Genomic DNA, 25,663 nt, shown 5'->3' on the forward strand with positions numbered 1-25,663 from the left:
TTTTTTGAAAACAAAAAATCTAACTTATTTTTTTATTAATTAAAAAATTTTACAAATTTTTTCAGCAGTGTGTCTTTTTACCATCCAAAAAGTATATTTGGTTTAAATTTGGTAGCTCTAAATCAAATAGTGTGGCCTGTATAGTGTCAACACACACACATGCTCATCTTTATTTTAAATAAAGATAACTTTTATGAATTTTTATATCTGAATTTTTTACTAAATAAACCATAATGGAGTTAATGGTCATTTCTTTCTTTTATTAGAAAGAATGAATCAATATTTTTTTAGTCTTAAAATTATAGATTTCATTTTATTAAATTAATATAGTTGCTAGAACAAGGGGGTTTAACTCACTTTCCAGTAAGCATAACAGTATATATAACATAATAGCATAATTTACATAATTTTTAATAACAAAACATAACAGTCACCAGTGACCAATTATTAATAGTTTTAATTGACTTCTTTGCTAAGAGCAGCAAATGCTTTAGGTACTGATTGTAAAATAAGGACCGTTACATCTTTTATTGTCATCCGTTATTGCAGAAACCTGAATTTTATAGATATTTACTACCAAATTTGAAATCCAGCTTTCGAAATTATTTCTATATTTCAAAATACTTATTGTGCAAGCAAATATTTTTTCTTATTAAAGAAACTGTCAAATTGATGATTACTAATTTTCATCTTCAGTCAATTTCAAAAGAAGTTACTGCCCAGCCGTTCGCCCAGTTCATTAAATTCGTTTATGTTAAACTAGCCGCCTTTGGCAACCAGCCGGTTCGCCAATCTTAATGCTCGTTAAAATTTTAATAATTAAATATTTTATGTAACTCATATTTTAATAGCTTCTTCATCAAAATATTTTAAAGCTTCAAATTTTGATAGTCATATAATTCATTCATAATATTATAAAGGCCTTCAGCCATAACGTAATATGTATCTCTCTAATTTTCTGTTAGCTCCCGTAGAATTTATGCTGTAAATTAAAGTGGAAATGATTAAATTGCAATTAATATAAGAACATTTTTTACTGAAATGAAGTATTTCTTTTTAATATGAATAGTGAAAACAGAGTCGCTGAGTATTTAAACCTTATGGGCACTAAAGAATACCTTTCTTAATTTATGTAATATCTCAAGAAGTTTTCTAAAAAAATTTCTCAGATGCATCATCAACAGATCAATTAATTAACAATGTTTAGTTTTAAATACATGAAACTCTAAGAAACTAAACAGAATCGTTTGAAATAATCTGTCGGAAAAATGTTAAGCCTTCAAAACCAAGTCCGTTTGATTTATTGATTGAATGAGGGGGTTAAGGGATTTTTAACAACAAAGGCTTTCATCCCAGCGTTCAACAATATCTCCAGTTAATAAATGTCAAAAAATTTCAAGTGTTGTAGGAAAATATAGAGAGACAGTTTATCTGCAAATGCTTTGCTCGTGAGTTGTTTAAAATTACAGGTTGAAAGAGAGTTGAGGCCCAACTTCGACCAGAGGCAACGTCTGATGCTTGAGTAATTTTGGCAGTGCAGTAAGACATGATCCAAATTATTCAAAGAGTGGCATGTTTCGCAATTTGGTTGATTCGACAGGTTAAAACGATGTAGAAGGCCAGGTGTAATGAGTGTTTTGGTAGAAATTCTAGCGCAAATGATGTCTTGTCTTCTATTTCTTGCCCATTTAGCAATATTTTTTATGTCTGGAATTTCTCCAAGAATTTCATAATATTTGCTCTGTTTATAGCTGTCTGTTGTTTTTCTTTTTAAGATTTGTTGATGCGTGAGGTGATGTCTTCCGATGCGATCCATTCAATGCATGGGCTGATTTCTGTTACTGATTTTGCGATCAAGCCCACTTTTTCATTCCATAATATTGTCGAATGCCCTGGGATCCATAGAAAAGTAAAATGTTGATTAATCTGAGATTTTTCCACAATTTTATGAATGATGGATGGGAATTTATATGAAAATTTTTGAAGTGCTGTAAGAACTAAACGACTATCTGTAAGAAGAAGTAAAGGTTTCTCAGGAAAGGAAAGATAGTTCAGAGTCTAGCAAATTGCAAGAGCTTCAGCTGAAAAATTGAGTTGATGTTATGGGTTCGAAAAGCAAATTGAGACAGATCCGAAATGCCGGCGATTGAAGTTAAGTTTTGCGATTTCGATGCATCAGTTGCGATTATGAAACACTGTTTGAAGTCTTTTTGAAGCGTTTCTTGAAAACTGCCATTAATAACTGAGTGTGGGAGAGATTTGTTTTGAAAAGGGTATTTTGAAATAATAATACTGCAATTTTCTCTTGGAAGTTGTAAAGAATGTTGATCAGAAAAATGCGATTCCAATTAATATTTAGATCAGAAAAAATTTTATCCAAAAAATTTTTTTATTGTTCAATAAGAACAAGATTGAAATGTTCTAAATCTAATTTGTAGATAGCGGAGAAGGAATTGATAGAAATCTGCTTAATGAGAAATTGTAAGGATAAACGTTTGATTTTTTCACTGAGAATTTCCTGATTGGAGATGTAAAGGAGAGCTTTATTTGGTGTCCACTGTGGAACACCAAGTCCAATGCGAAGTGCTTTGGTTTGAATAATATTATATGCTTTCATGTGAGTTTCTGGAAATTTTATGATAATTTGACTGGCGTAAAAAAATAAGCTGCAAATGCTATTGTCTGTGATTGTGATTAAATCTTTTGTTCTTGGGCCATAATGTTTATATGCAAAACCCTTTAATGCATTGATTTTTTTTAAAGATTTATTTTTAATTTTATTGAAGATCGATCCGTTTTGATTTTTTTGAAAAAGGAATTCCAAGGAATGTAATTGAGTTTTTCCATTGGATGTTCGTTCCTGCTAGTGAGATATTTGGGTTGGTAAAATTAATTTTGGTTGAAAGATCGGCTAAGCATTTAACTGGGTTTTGAGAATTTCCTACGTGTTCTGTTCCACATAATAGGCAAACTTGGTCTTTCGAACATATCCTAGATGGGTGCAGGAAACTAACATTTTGAACATTGTCTAGGCCGATCGATAAAAGGTCGAATTTTCTGGACTGTAAGTCAAAGTTTAACTGAATCTGGAAGGGAAGTACCCAGAATTGTTGCGAGAATTGGGGAAGTTTGCTGTGTCGAATTTTGTTTGACAAAACGTCTCATCTCTCTGATTTCAATATCATTAAACTTTCGCAGTTCGTCTGCAACTTCTTTGAGTGGAACAAATGTGGGCATATCAATAAGCAGAAATCTAGAACTCCTTTCCAAATAACGTTTGAAGTAACCTCATTATCGTTAATCTGTTCTAAGCTAAGAAGTTGTTTTGCGCATTCAGAATCCTTTGTAGTAAAAATTAGTTTCCCTTGCCGGGCAAATCTCATGTTCGTGATATTTGAGTATCTGTCAATATTTTGCTTTATGAAAGTTTGCATCAGAATGGGGTTTGTGCTCGGTATTTAAGGAGTACTCGCATTAGAAAAAATAACGTTGAGTTCCTCGTAACTTTTCTGATCTAAATTTAGCACAAGGTCCTTGGCAGGTTTTTCATTCAAAAAATAAATATCAGTAATTTGAAGCATCGTGTTGAAAGGGAAAGATTCAGAATTCAGTTGAAAGGACTCATCACTAAAGTCTTGCACTGACACAAATGTGTCACTCAGCTTGCAATGAAAACAATCCACAAAATATGAAGGAACAATTTTACCTCGGACAAATTGATTTAAGCAGAGTAGAAATATGAGGAGAAACAAAAAATAAAACCTTCTCTAAACTTGAGAGTAAGATGGGGGGGAAAAAAAACGTAAAGAAATTTTAAACGCAACTTCGTTTTTTATAAACAAAAGAAGCTTCTTTTCAAGAGAGACGCTAATTTTCCACCAAATCCATATCCGTTGAAAATAGAGTTGTCAACAATCAGAACACAATGCGCATGCGTGAATTTTCAACGCCAATTATGGTAACGCAAATGCGTGAATTTTCTACGCCAATTGGGGCAAAGCTATGCAGATTAGAAATTTTTAATTTCATTTATTCAGTTTTATTTTCGTTCAAAAGTACTTCAGAATGAATCTGAAAGGTCGATTAATTAACAATGCTTAATTTTAAATTCATAAAACACTAAGAAAATAAACAGAATCGTTTGAAATAATCGGCCGAAAATATATTAAGCCTATCTTCGTTAGCGTGGGAAGAAAAAATGAAGCCTTACTCATTTGGCGGTGGGGAAATGAAAAGATTTTTTTGGTGGGAAAGTTAGTTTTTAATTAATAATTAAAATTCTAATTAAAAAATTTAAAAAAATGGACCCCAGGTGCACATTTCCGATCTTCAAGGTATGCATGTGCCAAATTTGGTAGCTGTAGGTTGAACAATCTAGCCTGTAGAGCGCCAACACACACTGAGCTTTATATAAGTATAGAATAGTGTGTGATTCTTGTAATATGAGCCATCTCTAAGCATTAATCTCAACCGGGCTTTCCCCTAGGGCCCGTAAGAGATATTTGATTTGATATATAATCCGGTTAGTAGAAACCTGTTTTTCGAGCCAGAGATAACATGTCTCTACATGTGGGGGCTCGGTCCTGGATGCAATGACCTCGGAAATAGAAAAATAATCTTCGATCCGGTAAGAATACGAAAATTTCGCCATTAGTTTTCTTCAAATTATCTTCGGTTCGGCAGTGGCCGACAAAGTTTTCCAAGAAAATCTTCGGTTCGGCAGTGGTCGACAAATTTTTCAAGAAAATCTTCGGTTCGGCAGTGGGCGGCAAACTGTGAAGTTCCAGCAGAATATTATCTGAAAGGATATAATTGAAGAACAGGTAGGAGAATTTTCTATATCATTTTGAATAAAGAATCTTGCAAGCATTTACTTTAAGATTTGTATATTTGAGAATGACTTTTTCAAGGAAAAAAAAACTGTTTAAATGTGTTTATTTTAGAAATTTCTGTTTTGAAGAAATATTAGCATTGTTATTATTATCGTTATTATATTAGCATTTGTTATTAGGAAAAATAAAGGCATATTCAAAATTTTTAAAAATACAAAAAAAGAAAGATTTAATTATTATCGCTGAAGCAATAGTTGAGGTAGTTTCGGAAAAAACAAATATTGTGCAGCTTAAATAAATTATAGAAAATAGCCAAGCGGCTAAAGATGATTTGGAATTTGTTAAAGACATTATCATTTCAACTGTAGAGGAACGCGAAAAAATAGAAGCAGAGGAACGCGGGAAAATAGAGGCCGAACGAGCGCGTGAACAGGTAGAACAAGAGCGTGAAAAGGAGATAGTTTGAATTAGAAAAATTAAAACTAACTTTCTTCATGAGCTAAAGTATGAGAAACGTTCAAGCGACCAGAGTAAGTAGTCCTAACGGACCTCCTCCAGAAAGTCATCGAGCTAATAATTAAAAGCATCTGCACATTGACAATACCAACTAAATCAGAAAATTTCAATTTGTTTTTCAATATTTTGGAACGTGCTTTCGAAACAAAACAGGTTAAAACTGAATACAAAGCCGAAGTCCTTCTAAATTTGTTAGGCGAGAAATGCCGACATGTTTTCTTATACGCGAACGAAAGCGAAATAAAAGATTATGACGAAATCAAAAGAATAGTTTTAAGAGAATTCCAACCATCTGCTAAGAATGTTGGGATAACTTTCAAGCTGCCAAAAGATTTAAAGGAGAAAATCGCGTGCAATTCGTCTCAAGATTAAAAGCGAATTTAGAATATTATTTAGAACTAAAAAAAAGTGAAAGATTTTGCGGCCCTTTTTGAAAAATTAACCAGCACTCTTGACAAGGACACATTCAAGCACATTTTGATCAAACTGGTTAAAACCGCTGACGTTAGCAAAAGAAATAGACATTTACTTCCACGCAAGAAAAAAAAAAGTTTGTTTTGGGAAGAGAGCAGAAATACACATGACTTCAGCTCAAGGTCGTGCGTCAATAATTCCCGCCAAAATAACGGTCATATGCACGATTGAAATATTGATAGGAAAACTTGTTTTAAATGTAATTCTAATCGCATTCTGTCCCCAAAATGTTGATGCTAGACAAAATAAAAATCATGGAAGATCCCACAACTCAAATCCTGTAAATTCCATGTTTAAATCGAATGAAATTCCACAAGAATTAATAATCGCCGAGTTGGAATACGTAGATATTATTGTAAACGACGTTCCTATTAAAGCTTTGGTTGATAGCGGAAGCGTATTAATGATTATTAATCCCAATTATGTAAAGAAATTAAATTATATAGGCCGTAGCACAAAAATTAAATTAGTGAACAGCTTAGAGATGCATAATCCACGATTTTTTTAATAACAAATAATATTGCTATTGTTATTTTTAAATATGCGTTCCAAATATCTGTTATTTCAATCATATTATTAATTAAAAATCATTACTTAATATTAAATATAAAATTAATTGTAATTAATACTTAATTTACTAATTTAATTAACGTGTGATTGAATTAATTTATCTGTTTCAGCTTACTTCTTAAATTTTATTTTTTTTCTCAAAACTATTTATTTAATTTATTTATTAGAGTGAGCCATTTTCTGGAAAAGATGAGTTAAAAATATATGTCATTTCTTTAAAATGTTTACTTCAGTCCTATATTCTACCAATAGATGGCGCCAGCAGTAAACAGAGTACATGTAATTAAAGTCAATCATGTCACGAGCAATTAAAAATGATCTGTATGGAATAGCGCATCATCAAATACGAATATAGGTCACTCCCGTAAAGTGGAGCGGTGACTTCGCACTTTCCAGTGAAGCCTCGCACTTTCCGGTGAAATCACCGCTCCAATAAATTTCAGTGATATGCAATTCAATGATACGATACGATAATTCCAATAACCGGTCCGTTCACTTTTCAATCCAATCACATATTTCTTTCGAGAGCTTCCATTGGACAGATCGTATCGATTCTTACTTTCCAGTAAAGTCACTGCTCCGGCAAATTTCAGTGATATCGTATCGATTGTTACTTTCTATCGTGATCCAAAACCTGTAATCGAAATATCATCAGTAAGGTCGTATCAAGGATTTGAATCACACCCCTCTTTGAAAAGTATTGATCACTTGTATTTGTGACTTTTTGATATTGGTTACGTAATAACCGCTCTGAAAATATTCGTCATCCCTAGAACAGCTCAACTGTCAGTCTTCCGTTAGTGGCGATACATATTAGTCATGTTGATAAAAAATCAGAAGCGAAAAGAGTTTTAGCAGCTGCAGATACAAATATTTCTTTTGAATGTAATATACCATCTAATAGCTATTAGATCTTAAAAATACTTTTTTCTATAAAAATCCTACTACTGAATGCGTTTCTGAAAATAAATCCGAGCGTGAGTCATCAAGTGAAAAAGAATACCAACGTTGCATAATTCATTCTGTTGATACCGGAAAGGAATCGAATAAATTAATCCGTGAGAATAAAAAAGAAACAAAACATATTTCTTCTCATTCTGCTTGTTGTATAAAAAATGATAATAATTCATCTTCTCTTCTAAATGAAATTAAAAGTATTATTATTTCTTCGAAAAAAAATGCCGACTCTGCATTTTATTTACAGAGTGATGACATATCTTTGAATAAAGATAAATTTCTTGATGTTAATTTAATAACTGATACTTGTTTTGAAAAGAGTTTTTTTTGGTGTAAATTCTGAATGGTTAGTGAAGGAAGTATACACAAATGTTTTAAATGTTTATTCTGAAAATGATTTTGATATAAGATATTTATCTGATAAAAGTATGAAAGATCATGTAATTAATTTAATTTCAAATTACTCTCCAAATAAAATCCGTACTACAGATTTGCAAATGTCTATTATTTTAACTGATGACATTCCTGTGACCTCACCGGTTCGTAGACTTGCTCCCATAGAAAAACTACAAGTTACAATACAAATCCAGGAATGGCTTGCCCAGGATGTCATTGAAAAAAGCTATTTTGACTATGCGTCTCCAATTGTCTAAGGGAAACGTAAAAATCGCGAACCCAGACTATGTATTGATTTCCGTTCTTTGAACAAAAAACAATCAAAGATAAATTTCCTCTACCAAATATAGAAGATATTTTTTATAAGATACACACAGGCAAAATTTTCACCACATTAGATCTCAAAAATACTTACTTTCATAATGATTTGACTCCAAGCAGCAGAAAGTACATGGTTTTTATTAGCCATGAAGGATTATTTCAGTTTAAAAAATGTTGTTTCAGACTTGCGAATGCACCTGCTATGTTTCAACGTTACATTCAAGTAATTTTTCAAGAATTAATACATGACGGAACTTTAATTGTTTAATTGGATGATATTATCATCCCCTCTCAAACCATTTCTGAAGGTATTCAAAAATTGGAACGCGTCTTACACATAGCTTCTGAATTTGGACTACTGTTAAATCTAAAAAAATGTCAGTTTCTGAAAGAAAAAATTAACTTTCTTGGTCAAGTCATCGAAAATGGACAAATTAGGCCATCAACTGAAAAAACTTCAGCAGTACTAAATTTTCCTCAACCACGTAATGAAAAACAAATCCAAAGTTTCTTCGATTTTACGGGATATTTCCGGAAGTACATTAAAGATTATGCTTTAATAGCTAGACCCCTAAGCGTTTTACATAGAAATAATGTAACATTTGAATTCGGTCCCCCTCAAATAAATGCGTTTGTGACCCTTGAAAGAGCTTTGTCGTAAGATCCAGTTTTACATCTGTACAAACCAGGTTCCAAATTTGAACTCCATACAGATGCTTCCAAATTAGGTTACGGTGGAATCTTTCTTCAAGCTGACGACGATGATAATTTATATCCCATAGCTTATATGAGTAAAAAAACATCATAGGAAGAAAATTTATCGAGCTATGAACTAGAAGTTTTAGCTGTTATTAAAGCATTAACAAAATTCCGTACTTACATTTTAGGAACTAAAATTGAAATTGTCACTGACTGCTCTGCATTCAAACAGACTATTACTAAAAAAGAATTAATTCCTAAAATAGCGCGTTGGGTTTTATTCCTCGGAAGATTTTGATTATGAGATAGTACATCGCTCAGGCAGTCAAATGCATCACGTTGATTCACTTAGTAGATACCCAACAGTCATGACTGCACTTTGTGATGATTTAACAGCGCGAGTGCAGGTGGCACAGATGTCAGATGAATACATAAAAAGAATTGAAAGAACTATGTAAAGATAACAACCAAGTTGATTTCGTGGTACAAAATAAAATTTTATATAAATGTCAGGACAACTGTCGTTTGCTTGTAATATCTGAACTAAAAAAACACGAAATAATTAAAAACGCGCATTCAAAAGGGCACTTCGCCGTGGAGAAAACTAAAAACATTATCGAACGTGATTATTTTTTCCCGAATATGCAAAAAAGTATTAAATCGGTAATACAGAACTGTGTCGAATGCATCCTAGTCAACCGAAAACGTGGTAAACCTGAAGGGTTTTTACATCCGATTCCGAAAGGAAAACTTGTCTCTAAGTACTTACTGTATTGACTTTATTGGACCCTTAGTGTCAACCAATAAAAATTACAATCATATTCTCAGCGTAATAGATGCATTCCTAAAGTTTGTTTGGATATATCCTGTTAAAGGTGTCACTGCAAATGATGCAATTACGAAACTGCAATTGCAGGAAGCAGTGTTCGGAAATCCCATGCGTATCATCACGGATCAAGGTTCCTCATTTACCTCCAAGGAATTCACAGACTATTGCGCGAATCAAAATATAAATCACATTCAAATTACCACAGGAATACCTTGAGGAAATGGACAGGTGGAAAGGGTTCATGGAACTCTTATCCCGCTGCCTGCAAAACTTTCCATCAATGATCCCACGAAGTGGTACACTCATGCTCAAGCAGCACAACGTATATTTAACTCTACTGCTCCAAAGAGTACTAAATTTACTCCTTTCGAACTCTTGATCGGTGTGCAAATGAGGCATAAAAATGACCAGAAAATTCTTGACATTCTACAGGAAGAATATGAGCAAATGGTCATCGACAGCCGCGAGGACATTCGTGCAGAAGCCGACAGAACATCTTGCGCCTTCAAGAAGAGAATAAAAGAGCTTACAACAAGCACAGGAAGAAAATTACTCAATATAATCCAGATGACTTAGTGGCCATGCAGAGGACTCAATTCGGCTGTGGTTTGAAGCTTCGCCCGAAGTTCCATGGTCCCTATCGCATCACAGCCAAGAAGCCACATGAGAGGTACCTAGTGGAGAAAATGGGAATCCACGAAGGCCCCAACCATATCTCTTACAGCAGCAGATTATATGAAACCTTGGTCTACAACTGCATGAAGCACCTCCTTTTTTTTTTTTTTTTTTTTTTCCTGTTTTCCAAAAATCTAAAATTTTCTTTTTTGAGTTTCTCAGATTGACGAGGACGTCAAGTTCATCATGATGGCCGATTGTAGTGTACGGAGCATCATACTGGTGGCGCTCGCGTCATCATTCAACAGCCAATAAGAAGCTATCTGATTCCCGCCATTATAACTGTATTCAGTTCTGTACTAGCGTTCATCGATGTAAAGTGGCCCAGCCTTTCGTCCAGTTTATTAAATTCGTTTATGTTCAATTAGTGCGTGAATCTTGTAATATGAGCCATCTCTAAGCATTCATCTCAATCGGGTTTTTCCCTAGGGCCCGAGAGATATTTGATTTGATGTATAATCCGGTTAGTAGAGGCCTATTTTTCGAGCCAGAGTTAACATGTCTCTACATATATATATATATTCTGTTCTCAAAATAACCTAAATTGCTATTAAAAAAGGTAATTCCCCCCCCCCTTTGCGGCCCACACAAGGTTAGATTTCATTTAATATGCCTATTCTAACATTTGAGTTTGAATTATGAAATTTTAGATTGAGTTAATTTGGAGTTGTCATAAAATATAATAAAAATAATTGGTTTTTGATCCAAAGTATAACAAGGAATTTATATTTTTGTCAATGATAAAATATTCATTACCTTCCAATACCGCTCCACACTTATATATTCCTGATTTTAAAACTGAAAATGGAATTATAATGATAAAGAAAAATTTTTTTTTTCAGTATACAACAGTATTGTATTTATATTAAGTGCATTTTTTTTTCCAACGAGGTTTAATATTAAGTTGGATATATATTAATTAATTAGGTTATAAAAATGATTTTTAAAAAATAGATTAAAACTTATCTACTTTTTTGACATATCCTAAACTATGAAAAGTCTTAATTTATACAAGTTTATTATAAACAATGCTCTTTTTCTCAATAAATTTTTTGTACAGTTTAGAAGAATGGAATGTATTATATGTAACATTGTCTAGAAACAATAATTCTTTTCTTTCTGTATAAATACTTTTAGCATTTCTTCTTGTGGGAGTTTTTCCTTTGCTTGTGGCAAAGTTTTCATTATCAGTTTCGTCACTTTCTGCAATGTTTTTATTGCATTTTGTAATATTGTATAGCATATTAAGCAACCATAATGTCAACATAAACATGGAAAAAAAAATTACATCTATATCTTCTTCAATGGAGCCCACGTCTTATATTTTTTTTTCTTCTTAAAGTGACGTACGATTGGTAGGTTTGAAAATAATGAATATGACGATGATTTATTACTTACTGGGAATTATTTCCCATTACATTGCTAAACTTTTTACATTGCTAAGATTTTTGAGCTAGTCTATTCACTAGCTGCTTTTTAAGACTAGATTCTTTTTTGGTAATAAACTTTATGTCTTGATTCCGTGGCTGAAGTTTTGAAGTTATATTGCTGAAAGAGAGAGAGAGAAAAGACCTTTGAAACAAAATGTTCTTCAATTTGAATTTTGTAGCACAGTTGGGTAAACATACTGGAAAGTTATCTGTGGGTAATGCAATTTTGCAACATAATTTTTGCAGTTATATATTCTGTTATTAGTTTGCTTTAAGAATTCTGTAAGTCAACTTGGTAAAATAATAGTCCACCTGTAAAGATTTTATAGCTTTGAAATATCTGAATTTTTACCTTTTTTTTTTTTTTTTTTTTTTGTCAAATACTAACGATTTTGGATTTTCTTCACTAATCATATTCATACATATCAAAACAGGTTTTTTGCTTTTTTCCTCCAAAGCACTTATTGTCTATAAATATTAAAATTTATTTACCTACCATCTTCAGAGACATTTTATTCTGATGTGATTTATTTGATGTTCCTAATTTTTTTTTTAAATATCTTTTCATCTATTCTAGATAGAAAATCAGAGCACCCAAATTGGAAATTTTGAGATCTTTGTTCCGGTGAGAGGTACATTATTATATTGAATAATCTTTCTAACTTGAAAACATTGGTATTCATGTCTTCATAAGAACTTTGTTTAAATATTTTCCTTTTCACAAATTGCTTTCATACTTGTTCATGATATATTCCGGTAGTCATACAATGGCCAGTAGTGTAAAAGTTCTGCGATTAGATCACATTATTAGTTGGTTGTATGGAGCAGATTTAATGCTTCTATTTTTGTATTATTTAAGATTTACAAAGCATATTAAATGTTCTATGTGTATTACATTGCCACCTATAGGCAAATTTTTATACTAAAAATTTTAATTTAGTAAATGTTATTCGCATAATTTTAAATATCTGTAGTTTAAAAATTTACCCCATTTGGATCATTGGAACGCATTCTAGAGGCCTCTGAAATGTGAAATGCATTTCTTGCAAACCCTGTCGAATGACAAATATGAGGGGAAAGTCAGTACTTATTGTAGATACATCTCGCTAGCATATTTTAGCCAACATTTCTTTAATAAATAGAATTTTGCGGCAATTTTGAACATATTATCAGCTTTTTTTGCATTTTTATGTGCCTTTCATTGTTATGAATCAACTGATATTTCAAATTTTGCTTTTGAGCATCACCTTGGTACAAGTAGCTCCATTTTGTGTACAAGATTCTGATAAGGAAGAAATTTTAGACCACATTTTTTCTGATGTATATTTATTTGCAATTTGGCAGCTCTCCCAAATAGGGTGTGGATGGTCATACAGCAAACAAAGGAGCTCTACTTTCTCAGTATAAAATTCTCAACATGTGATATATATATATATATATATATATATATATATATACAAAAGTATTAGAATCAAGTTAATAGGAAAAGCAAAAAATCAAAAAAATTAAACCAAAAAAATTATTAAAAAAATATAAAAAAAGATCACTCAGCGCCATCTATTGAGTGATCCAAGGAAAGTTCTATTTTTATTTAAGCCAAAGGATTAATCCCAAACCAAACCTTGTTTAATTAAAAAATTGACATTACAGTAATTTCTAGGAAATTCATTTTTAATTAAATTTTTAAGGAGGATGTTGGATGCTTCAATATAAGAATTTTTATTATTGCAAACCCTTTTGATCCTGTTAACTTGTGAGAAAATTAGATTTTTGAAAATTTTAGAGTTTAGATTGGAATGGTAGTTACATAGTTTTGTTATTTTAATGTTGAAATCATCCCTTTTATCGTATATACCAACTATTGTTTTATCATTAGCAATTTCGATTTTTAAATCCAGAAAGGTAGCCTCAAGTTGATTTTTATTTGTATCTTTTAGAATTAAATCTTTTGGATAGCAATTAGTAATAATATTAGTATTGTCGAAGTTAATCAAAAGTAGGTCATCAATATATCTAAACCCGTTTATTAAATTATATTTAATTATTTTTTTCTCATAGTAATGCAGGAAAATATTAGCTAAAGCACTTGAGAAAGCTGTTCCCATTGGCTGTTCCATTTCTCAAGTGCTTTAGCTAATAATAGAAATGGAACAGCCAATGGGAACAGCTTTCTCAAGTGCTTTAGCTAATATTTTCCTGCATTACTATGAGAAAAAAATAATTAAATATAATTTAATAAACGGGTTTAGATATATTGATGACCTACTTTTGATTAACTTCGACAATACTAATATTATTACTAATTGCTATCCAAAAGATTTAATTCTAAAAGATACAAATAAAAATCAACTTGAGGCTACCTTTCTGGATTTAAAAATCGAAATTGCTAATGATAAAACAATAGTTGGTATATACGATAAAAGGGATGATTTCAACATTAAAATAACAAAACTATGTAACTACCATTCCAATCTAAACTCTAAAATTTTCAAAAATCTAATTTTCTCACAAGTTAACAGGATCAAAAGGGTTTGCAATAATAAAAATTCTTATATTGAAGCATCCAACATCCTCCTTAAAAATTTAATTAAAAATGAATTTCCTAGAAATTACTGTAATGTCAATTTTTTAATTAAACAAGGTTTGGTTTGGGATTAATCCTTTGGCTTAAATAAAAATAGAACTTTCCTTGGATCACTCAATAGATGGCGCTGGGAGCCTACCTCTGTTTACGTAATTTTTTTAAAAACAGGGAATCACAATCGATAGTTTAAAGTTTCCTTGACTGTTGGATGGTATGTTCTGGCTTTTCGTTTTTAATTTTAATTTTAGTGCTAGTTTTTGTTTTTGTATTTTTACTTTGTTGTGGTTATTTTCTTCTAATTTGTTATTTTGTATTTCCTTTCTGTTAAAATGGTATATCTCTTGAGCATAATTTCAGGGGATTTTCGGGTCACGAGGAATCATTATTAGACAATGTCTGTATGTCCTCACAGAAAAAATCCCTTTCTTTGAATCCCTGCCTGAGGGTGACCCTTGAAAAAGTCTTCAGGCCGGATTCTTTTTTTTATATTTTTTTAATAATTTTTTTGATTTTTTGCTTTTCCTATTAACTTGATTCTAATACTATTGTATCAATTCATCTGTGTTTTAGAAGTAGCTGCAATTGCGCTCTCTAAATACTATGAAGTTCTTTTTTGGTTTTAGTTTAAATAGGTAATAAATTTTAGTTGCGATTTCGAAACTGTTTTGTTTCGTTTTCATTTTACTTTCGTTTTCAAACTTTTTCTTACTTTAGATTGGTTATATATATATATTTATATATTCTATTATAAAAAAAGCTGAAAGTCACTGAAGAATCATATCCCTGATTCTATATTTTTATAATACCCAATCCAGTGCACAGTGTTCGGGAAATAATTCTTGACAGACACTAATATTTTGAACAAAAAAAAAGGGGGGGGGGCTCTCTTTTGCAACCAAAATTGATCAAGTTATGGAAGTTTGAAATCTTGATTTTAATCAGTTGAATTCCACATTCTTGAGAGTATTTATAAAAATTATGCATCAACGTATTATTTAGAAATAAAATTTATAAATAAGCCAAGCAGATTTATTGTATTTTCATGGCATGTAAAACTGTTTTTCCATAAAAAAAAGTAACTTTATTTGACCAGATGTTTAGCTTAAAGCCAAATACGTCAAGAATACTTGTTAATTATAATTAATTGAGCCAAGGGCTACATAAATATTTTAAGTCCATAATTTTTCAGCAATATATTTTCTCAAATATATCTTTACTTATAATAAAGAAGAAAATGTGTATATTTCCACAAGCTAGATTTTATAACTGAGGCTACTGAGAAATAGTGCTTGCTCTTCTATTGTTTTTTCGATTCTCTGAGATTCTGGTTTAACCTAGAGCTACCAAACTTGGCTCGCATATACTTTGAGAAGTGGGAATGAGCACCTTGAAACTTTTTTTAAAAAACTAGGCAAAATGTATGTGAACATAACATCTGAAAATATTACAGCATCTTAAAATTCAAAAAATTACCTTTTCAATTATACCATTTTTAATCAATCTTTAAGCATATTTTTCAACAATTAAATTTAACTTGCTAACTAATGGGGAAAATTAACTTTTAAAATGTTGCCATCACATTGACAAAAGCTCAAATTAAAAGATTAAGTTGACTCCCAGTATAAATTAAACCTAGAAAACTATAATTTTCAACAAGTCTGCATGAAATAAAATAAATATTCCTGAGACCTTTTTAGCTACCCATATTATTATTACAATTATGTTGCTTTATTTAAGACCAACATAGTTTATTATAAAGGATATCAGCTGTAATTAGAGCCCAACGACTAATTTTTAAACAGTTTTAAGCATTTGCCTCTAATAAGAAAAATGGTCTAAATTAAGAATATTATTTTATACAATTTGAGTCAAAAAAATATTCTGATGAATTACAAATTCTTGGTCTTATAAGTCATATTTAATACTTTTATGACACTGACATTTTAAATAAAGAATAATGTTCATTTAATAGCAACTAAAGACTGAGTTATGAAATTTTGAACATTACAATCTTATAAAAATGCATGATTTTAGATCATTTCATCGACCATCTCAAAGACGTGCCACTTTTCACCCTTTAATATACAAAACTTTGTACCTTAAAATATTCATATAAAAATACTAAATGATATTTTTACATCTAATTTGATTAGTGTATTAGAATGTTTAAAGAAATAATGTTTTGTTTTCAATGCAGAAATTGATTTAATATGTATCAGAAAATTAAGGCATTCAGTTGTAATCAAGACTCAATAAAACACAACTTATTCATCCAAATGTCATTTTAATTTAAGGTAAATGCAAAGAAGCAGTCATGCTACAAAACTAGAGCATATTTTCTCCACTTATCAGAAACAATTGCACTGTTGTGTATTGTTTTTTTAAAAAAATATGAACAAAAATAAGAAGCTAATTCAAATAACAGGCAAGTAGAAAGTTGGAATAAAAATTAAAATTGTTTTAAAACATCTGAAATAAATGCTGAAAAAGAAGAAAAACCGAGTGTACAAGTCAAAGGTTAAAAAACATGCAATATTAAAATAATATTATTCACATATAGAAATGCAATGATTTTTAGATTCTCTTCATGCTTATTGTCAGAAATTCGTTCATATTTGAAAAAAAAAATATAAAATTCAAATCTCCAGTGATTTCTATACATAACTTGTTTTCATTAACATAAAATATAAAAATTTTAATAGATTAAGTAATAAGAACCAAACAATCAAAATTACACAAATAGATTTGTATAATAAAATTCAAAACTTTGATAATATTTAACAAGAGAAGAATATATGGTAGAGTCTAGCAATCGTGTGATCTTCTAATGCATACATAAATTTCCATTTCATAATGAATGGAAATTGTACAAGCTGAATATATTACCTTTATCTTCATTTTAGTTCATCAGGAACATTCTGCAAAATTATACATTAAATTATGTAATAAAGAAGAGAAGAAAAAAAGGACCCGAGATTTATTGGCATTTTTAATGAAGAGGGAATGAAATTCAGCTGTAAAAAAATAACATTGCTTAATTCAACATTTACAAGTAAAACATTCGCCACATATAGATTGGTGCAGTTTACAAATGAGATTTTCAATTCATAATTACACAGATGAGTACTAAAACATTTTTAATGCATATCCACAATGAAAATTCTATTCATTCTTTTTACAATTAGCGATGCTATTAATGACAATGATGGTTTTTTTAAAGACGCTTGCAACACATCTTAAAATATTCATTTTAAAATATTTACAAAATTCTCATAAATCTCCAGGACAAAAAACATTAAAATGTGAAATGTTACAAAGTGAGATAAAGTTGTTTTTTTTTCTATACACAACACATTCCAAATGTCTTTATGCAAGGAATGCACTTATAAAATCTTACATTGATAAATCTTCTGATTGGTTTTAAAAATGCAGCACACAAAATTATCTTGGTCATGATTTCTCCTTTTTCTTAAGTGGCCGTCGGCTAATATATTTGTTTACCATTTCAATAATGTTTGTTTTGTGATCAAGGATTTTAATGGCTTGTTGTTTTGATTCAGCCACTTGTTCTTGCACTAGTTTACTCCTTTGTAAGTTTCCCTTTAAAAGAAAAACACATTTAGGAACAAAGGGGAAAAAAAGATGATCCTTACATTTATAACAAGGTTAATAAAGAAAAAAAATTCAAGAACCATAAAATTGAAAATGGCAAACTTAGATATTTCCACATTAAAGTACAGTTTCACTTATTATTTCACAGTAATTAAATCAATAGTATTAAAGAGACCTGTTAAACTCATCTTGTGATTAATGAATCAATACTTACAGTTCAAAGTAGGTTTCGAAATGACAATGCAAACACCCTTACTAATAGCTACTAGAAGACTAGATGTTAATTTCATCAAACTGAAACCGGGTGCTCATTTCATAAACATATTTACACTCTCAAGACAAAACCAAGTAAAGAATTGGTTTTTCCCTTCTCTCCCTAAAATTAATGGATGTAGATTTTACTTACTTTTTAAAGACCTAGTAAAAAATCCTGCACTTTTTTAGAATCTCAGGTATAGTAAAATAAAATACAAGGATTTTCAAAGACTATGGGAAGCCTCTTATAAAGGGTGTCCTAAAATTAGCACAAGATTTGAAATTGCTCTCATTCGTGCAGTAAAATGTTGGCAACACTATTAAAAACAACCATTTGACAGCTAATAGTTTAGGGTTAGTAAAAATGGGAAGTTACATGAATAAAACAATATGTTTTAATTGTTGAACAACGTTTCAAAACTAATGAAAGTCTGGCAGCCACAGTTCTAAAATTTGGGAATTGGCCCCGTAGATTGTGTGATTTAATACCACTGGATTTCTTTTTATGTGGTTATTTGAAGACAAAGCTTTATGTTAACAAGCCCACATGCATTGAAGAAGGAAATTCAGTCACATTTGTGCAAAATGGAAAATTTTGGCAAAATAGTGCGTGTGTGCCAACAAAGCTGTGGAGGCCATTTCCCTATGTGTTATTCCATGCATAACCCTATCCTGTATAACTTCAATAAAATTACAACTCAATAAAAATATAACTATTTAACTGTGTACAATTCCATAAAAATATCGGAATTTAAAAGAAAAAAACCTCTATGATTCCATAAAAATATAACAATTAAAAAAAACTTTGTTTATTTTGGGACACCCTTTATAAGTTTGATTTTGATAAGACATAAATTTAAAAAAAAATGCAACCATAAATTTAACTGTCTTATATTGATTTTTTTTTTATTTTATTAAATTGCTTGTTAAACTTTTTTTTTTTTTTACTTTCAAAGCATACGGAATTCTTTTTCCTGATGCATAAAATGTATGCTTGGACTTTGTCTTTCTTCACTGGTGGGTATATGTGCTGCTTTACTGTCAAATATTCATTACTTGGATTCACCTCAAAGGGCTTAAATTAATCTTTCATCATTAAAAAAAAAATCTGCTTCAAAAATTAAAATAAATTTATTTCTGAATGTCCTTTATAATATATTTATTTATACTTCATACCTGAATCTGTTTATATTACACACAACTATAAATACTTAAAAACAGTCATTCTAAATACAGCTTCAGCAAATTTCTAAACCTTTAGAAATGGTAATTTACTTTTAATTTTTTAAAAAAAAAATTAAACTGATGTAAAAAATATATATATTTTATGTTATTTGAGTCAATAAAAGAACTACTGATAACTTGCCAATTTTTTATATAATCCCTTGGAGTCATTGATTGCATTTAGTAAAAAGTAATATTGATACTATATATAACAAACAAAAAAAATCACTCTTCTGGGACGAAAATAGATCAAATCTAGAAACTTCTGTCAATAAAAATGGAAACATTTTTGTTTAAAATATTAATAAATCAAGATTTTTTACTAAATATGATTAATGCTCTTGGGGACTGTATGAAAATTTAGACACCCTAATTTTTTTTCAACAGTATACACTTATTTACTCAAACATAAAATATTTTTTACACGAATTTATATTTCTTTCAACTGAAAAAATATGTCTATTATTATTTTTCTCTAATACAAAATATGACTTTTTAACTCATCATATTTATTTGTCATTATATGCTACCATATGTACAAAATATTATTGTAAGCAACTGTAATAATTGAAATAATAGCAGACACAATCAGTATTTCTTTTTAAAATGAATCCAGTAAAATTTTGCATTTATTTACTTTTTAAGCTATTCACTGAAATTTGAGAGTAAGAGATGAAGAAATACTTAGGCATAAGGATCAATCATTAGAATAACCAGTATATTACCTATTTATTGGTATCTATATTAAATGTACATTATGATACATGAGCCACACCATAATGAACATTTTACAGCATGGTCATTCTTTTTTAACTTGATTGACCTGCTTCCTTGACTGATCATTTATCATCAAATGCTTTAAATTTGCCAAATTCAATTAAAATTAGTTCTATTTCACATTAAATTTATTTTTAAAATGCAATAATATTCAAGTCATAATCAAAATCTCTTCAGCATAAGTAAATTTTAAGATTATTAAACTTACATCAATATTAAAAAGAAAATAATAAAACAGTATGAAATCACATTTAGAATAAAATGTTTTATGACATATGCATCTACTTACCTTAATCAAGTCTGTAAGCTTATTAATAATTTTATCCTCATCAGTGAGGGAATTTGAAATGGTTCTGTTTCTCAAGGCTCTAGGATCTTTCTCGACAAATTCCAGTAGGTTCGACAATCGAGAATAAACTGTCTCTTCCAATTCAATCTTTAAAAGAAAAAAAGTTTTAAAAAATGCACTGATAATCTTTAAAGGAAAAATCATATGCAAAAATATCTTTTCCCATACAGTTATAAATTGGGCAATGAAACTGAGTAGCCAAACAATAATTCGCAAACCTTGTTTGTGGTGAAAAAAAAATAAGTACATTCAATGAACCTTAATAAGTAACACAATTGTGTTGTTGATAGATCGAAAAACAGATAAAAATTCACCACTTTCCAGATTTTAAAATTTTAAGAACCATAATTTTTCCAATTACAGATTAAAAACGTGTCTTTATATATTAGTAAACAAGCTATAACTCAAGTTTTAAAAGAATGAAATAATTAACTATATTCCTGGTATGAGATTTTAATAAAATATTTCTGAACTTACTTAAAATAGGTATTTTTAAAAATTTAACTGAAGATTTCAATTATAAAACATCCAAAGTAGACATTTATTACAACATTTACAAAATGTGTTAACACAATTTTAGAAAGATTTCAAAAGCTGTTTAAAATGATGTTTATTTATTTATAATGGCTTTCTTTCCTGAACTGTAACTGCAATTTCCATGAGGAGAAGGGTTATTTATAAATGGCAATACTGATTTACATTTCTTTCTTCTGCTTTTGAGTCCAGTCATTATGGCGAGTTTGCATTTAGAAAGAACTTTTTCATTAGGTCAAAGGCTCAATAGTCTATAGATGGAACATCAAGGGATTGTAGGGATATATAAAAACATATAGATGCAATGCCTGTCTCAACTGTCATTTTTCAAAGAATGTAGTGGTATTGTTCGAAGCATCAGTTGTAGCTTTGTTCTGATGAAATTTCACTCATTGAATGGCATTGTGATAAAGAAATGGAATTATTTCTGTAAATATCAGTTGTAAAACTTTTTCTTAATAGTATGTTGAATTGATTTTAACATTCATTTATATTCTTCTAATTTTTAACTATTCAATGACCAGCTAAACCCTACGCCAATCATAAAACCACTATTGAAAATTTTTTTTGTATTAATGGTATTACATTTTTTACTTTGTTTTTAATAGTAAATTGACTTAATTTTTTGTTGAAGTCATTACAGAGGAAATTTTGTTGCAGTCATTTACAGAGGAAAAATTACTTTCAAAATTTAGTATACATCAATCACTTTTTTAAAGGTGTAAAAATGCAATACAAACTTATTATTTAAGCATAATATTTACAGAAATATTTATTTAAAAAACATTAAAGTCGAGTTTAAAAACAAATATGAAGTCTTTAGAATATTTTAATTACATAATTTTCTTGTGGTAAACACAAAATTTGAAGCCACAAAATTGAGTATACACTTAAAGAATTTGTCAGTTAATTCTGACTTTTTCTGATAAAAATTTTCTTTACAGGATCCTACAATTGCATTCAAAGTCTATAAGCATAATAATAATTTTTTTACAAATGCAATTATTTTCTTCACTATAAAACCTTTGAAATAAATTCTAGGAGGGAAATTTCTGAGAATAAACATTTTTTTTAGTCATCAAGTGGTCAAAAGATAGTAAATATCTTCAAAAATTACTTCACTGATTGGGAAAAGTCATGCTTGCATCCAAAAATAATACAAAAGTAACATAGAACTAGATGTCTGATCAATATTCCAGAAAGAGCATGTAAAGAAATTTTGAACATTAATGCAAAGAGGAAAATTATACATTTAGTAAAGAAAAATCCAAAGTTAAGCACTCCCAAACCTGCATCATCGATGTCCTTAGCAACTGGGAGAAAGCTTTCAAATGAAGCTGTTAGACACGTTCTTTATAATGCAGGATTTCATAGTCATATCCAAAACTGAAGCCCTTTATTAGTTCCATCAACAGAAAAAATAGGCTCTCAATTTGCAAAAGAACATATTTCAAATCCAGAATCATTTTGGAACTGTGTTACTTTCTCTGACGATAGCAAATTTAATCTATATGGGAATGATGGACGATATAAATTGTGGAGGAAAGTTGGAAAAGAGCTGGCTTTAAAACATACAATAAAGTATGGGAGTGACTTGTCCTCATGTGGGATTGTATGGCAGCAAATGGAGTAGAACTTCTTTTCATCCATTGCATTATAAATAGCTAATTTCAAACAATATAAATCTTACACATATTCTAAACTTTAAACTTGCACATATGCTGGAGAACCTAAAATCTTTCCTACTGAATGCATGCCAAGAGCTAATCCTTTATTCAAGCAAATTAAACAATGTTTTAAATAATTTTAAATCATCACAAAAATAAAGAGGAAAAGGAAAGAGAGAGAATGCTTATAATTTGCAAGCAACATCCAAAAACTACATGTCTGATTTCAACCTTTCCTTCAAATTTGATTTTAGAAAAATAATTATCATTCACATTTATTGAGAATAAAAGAAGGGCCATACATTGCTAAAATAACTGACAAATTTGTCGCTTATATAATTCTTCATTTAATTATAAAAAAGAGTAGAAAAATTTTAGCATTTCTAGAAAAACTTTATGATTAACTTACAACTTCCTCCATTTGAGCTGACAAATGATAAATTTTCCATCCATTAACTTGTTGAAGAATTCCCTTCTGATTAGCCAATTCATTTACAGTTGGTTTCTTTTCTTCTACAATAAAAAGTAATAACAATTCAAGTAATAATAACAATAAAAATTATTTTACATCTAATATACTGAAAAGAAAAATGCATACCTTTAGGTTTGACATCAGAATACCTAGAAAAATGATTATGCCTAGGCTTCCATGTCTGACGATAGGTACTTAACAGAGACATACTTGGTCTTTTATAAAATGTGACATATTTTGTTTTCTCTTCATCTAAAAAAAAAAAAAAAAAAAAAAAAATCATTGTTTAATAAAAGTTACAACACAAAGATTATCTGAAAAACTCTCCAGATAATTTAAATTAATTTTTTCCTTTACTCAAAAAAATATTCTGAAACTTTATGGGGTTTTTTTTGCTTTGATTTTTTCTGATAGTTTTAACAAACTGAAAGCTTTTTCAAAAGAACTTGTAATTTCCTCACCAAACATTAATAATCCAAACGAATATGCTTTGAAAAATACTTCAGTCCTTCAGCATTTGTTTGTATTAATCATAAAATTACTTCATTTATCAGATTTTTAATAGAATGATTATAATATAAATAAAAGATAGCCACTCTTCTGATTTAATAGCTTTTCTGAAAAATACCTTGATCTTCTTTCATTTTCACTTTAGCATCAAAATTATTTTCATCTCCTTCAGATGAATGTGTCTCAATCAATTCATTAGCAGCACTGAAAAAAAAAAGCAAAAATAAATAAATAAATTATATAACGAAATTAAATTTTTTTCATATTTAAGCACTGTGAATAATTATAAAAAAGATCATACAGCAATTGCTTTCTTGGTTTTTTCCGAGGGGATGCTTCTATCATGCGCATATCTTTCAAGATGGCTTCAGAATTATTACAAGCATCTGAAATGAGAAATAAAATGTGAATCACATAAACACAATAACATTTGTTTAAAAAACAAAATATTCAACAAGTCATTAATAAATTTATGCAATAAATTATTTCTATCCAATTAAAGCCACAATAAATCATATTAACTTCTATTAATGCTGAAATAGCTAACAGAAAGATCCAACAGGATCATTTAAAATAAACTAGGAAGAAAACCTTAAAAAGTATGCTTACATAAAATAAACATTATACAATCATCCCGAGCTAAATTACTTCACAATCCAGGGGGAAAAATTAATATTGTTATAAATCTATATGTTTGAGACAATCGAAGTAAGATGATATTCCTTCTCTGATAATGCAATATTTTAAACTGTATTAATAAATTTGACAAGCAATTAAATTTGTGGAACAGGATGTTAAGGATATTTATTCAGGCATACTGTATGTGGTATTTCTCTGGGGAAGAAAAAAAAAGTTCAAAAGCATATATTCAAATTAACAGAGGTAACTTTAAGAGGACACATCTCATCTTGAAAATTTATATATTTTTATAAATAGATTTTTTTCCCCCTTGTGAAATTTAGCAAAAAACATTTTTAAAAAAGGGAAAGAAAAGAGGAACTTCAAAAAATTAAAAAGACAACAAATTTCAGATTCACTTCAATACCTAAGAGAATAAATATATCACAGACTTAACATTTTCCTCAAAATATTGAGAGAAAAAAATACATTGCATTTCAAACTTTTTCTTCTTCTAATTCTTAAAGCACACAATCCTACTAGCAAATTGCTTCATTCGAAAATTCCATGCACAAACATTTTTTTTTATGTGATATCAGTTTCTTTTTCACCATAATTTGCATAACTGAACTTAAGATTCTTCTAACATCACCAATTTAAAGCAAAACTCAGGTTTTAAAATGAACTATATAAAATATTGTCATATCAACTGTATGTTTTTTTTAATGTAGATGCAATTCTATAATATATAAAAGTGCATTAGTTTTAATCCTTCCTTATTTTACTTTTTTTTATTAATGTTCATGTCAAAAATTAATATTTTAAGTTACTACTGGAATAATTTATCTGTATATTTTATGAATAAATTTTCTACATGTATGAAGCTTATGAATATATTTATATCATACTATTTAATATTTAGAAGTGTTTTTGACAATTAAACTCTCATAGATAATTTATTCATATTTCCTGAAAAGAATGAGCAGACAACTACTTGCTATATAAAACTTTTTTTAATTACCTAAATAAATATAAAACTGAAAAATGTACAAGCAAATCATACTTGATGTAATGTGATGGCAGAACCAAAATTCCTACCTTGGAGCAGTCTGGTTTCTGTGAAAAGTGACCTTTAAAGTCAGAAGCCATCCAAGGGAGCTCACAGAAAGCCAGGCTGTACAAAATGATGAGGCTGCTCTGCCTGGAAGGACACTCTCTATTTAATAGTGTCGTGCAGCCATCACATGCATTGATTTGTCATTAGAAAGTGCCTAGTTTTTTGTTTTCTTTCTTTTTTTTCTTTCTTTCTTTTATATAAACCGATTCTAAAAACAAGTCTCATGTAAACACTGACTAAACAGG

At 29.6% G+C, this 25,663-nt stretch overlaps 1 protein-coding gene across 1 annotated transcript in view; it reads right to left on the minus strand.

Annotated features, from left to right (window-relative positions):
- Positions 1–16,558: 16,558 nt before the first annotated feature.
- Positions 16,559–25,663, minus strand: part of LOC129965422 (histone deacetylase complex subunit SAP130-A-like) — a 33,053-nt gene continuing 23,948 nt past the window's right edge. The window contains exons 17-22 of the mRNA XM_056079275.1: positions 23,985–24,069; positions 23,802–23,887; positions 23,300–23,425; positions 23,111–23,214; positions 20,441–20,587; positions 16,559–17,883 (exon numbers count right to left, since the gene is read on the minus strand). Of these exons, the coding sequence (XP_055935250.1) occupies positions 17,734–17,883; positions 20,441–20,587; positions 23,111–23,214; positions 23,300–23,425; positions 23,802–23,887; positions 23,985–24,069 (698 nt within the window). The 3' untranslated portion in view covers positions 16,559–17,733. The remainder of the gene's footprint in view (positions 17,884–20,440; positions 20,588–23,110; positions 23,215–23,299; positions 23,426–23,801; positions 23,888–23,984; positions 24,070–25,663) is intronic.

The sequence above is a fragment of the Argiope bruennichi genome, chromosome 4 (assembly GCF_947563725.1).
Source record: "Argiope bruennichi chromosome 4, qqArgBrue1.1, whole genome shotgun sequence".
NCBI classification, from domain to species: domain Eukaryota; kingdom Metazoa; phylum Arthropoda; class Arachnida; order Araneae; family Araneidae; genus Argiope; species Argiope bruennichi.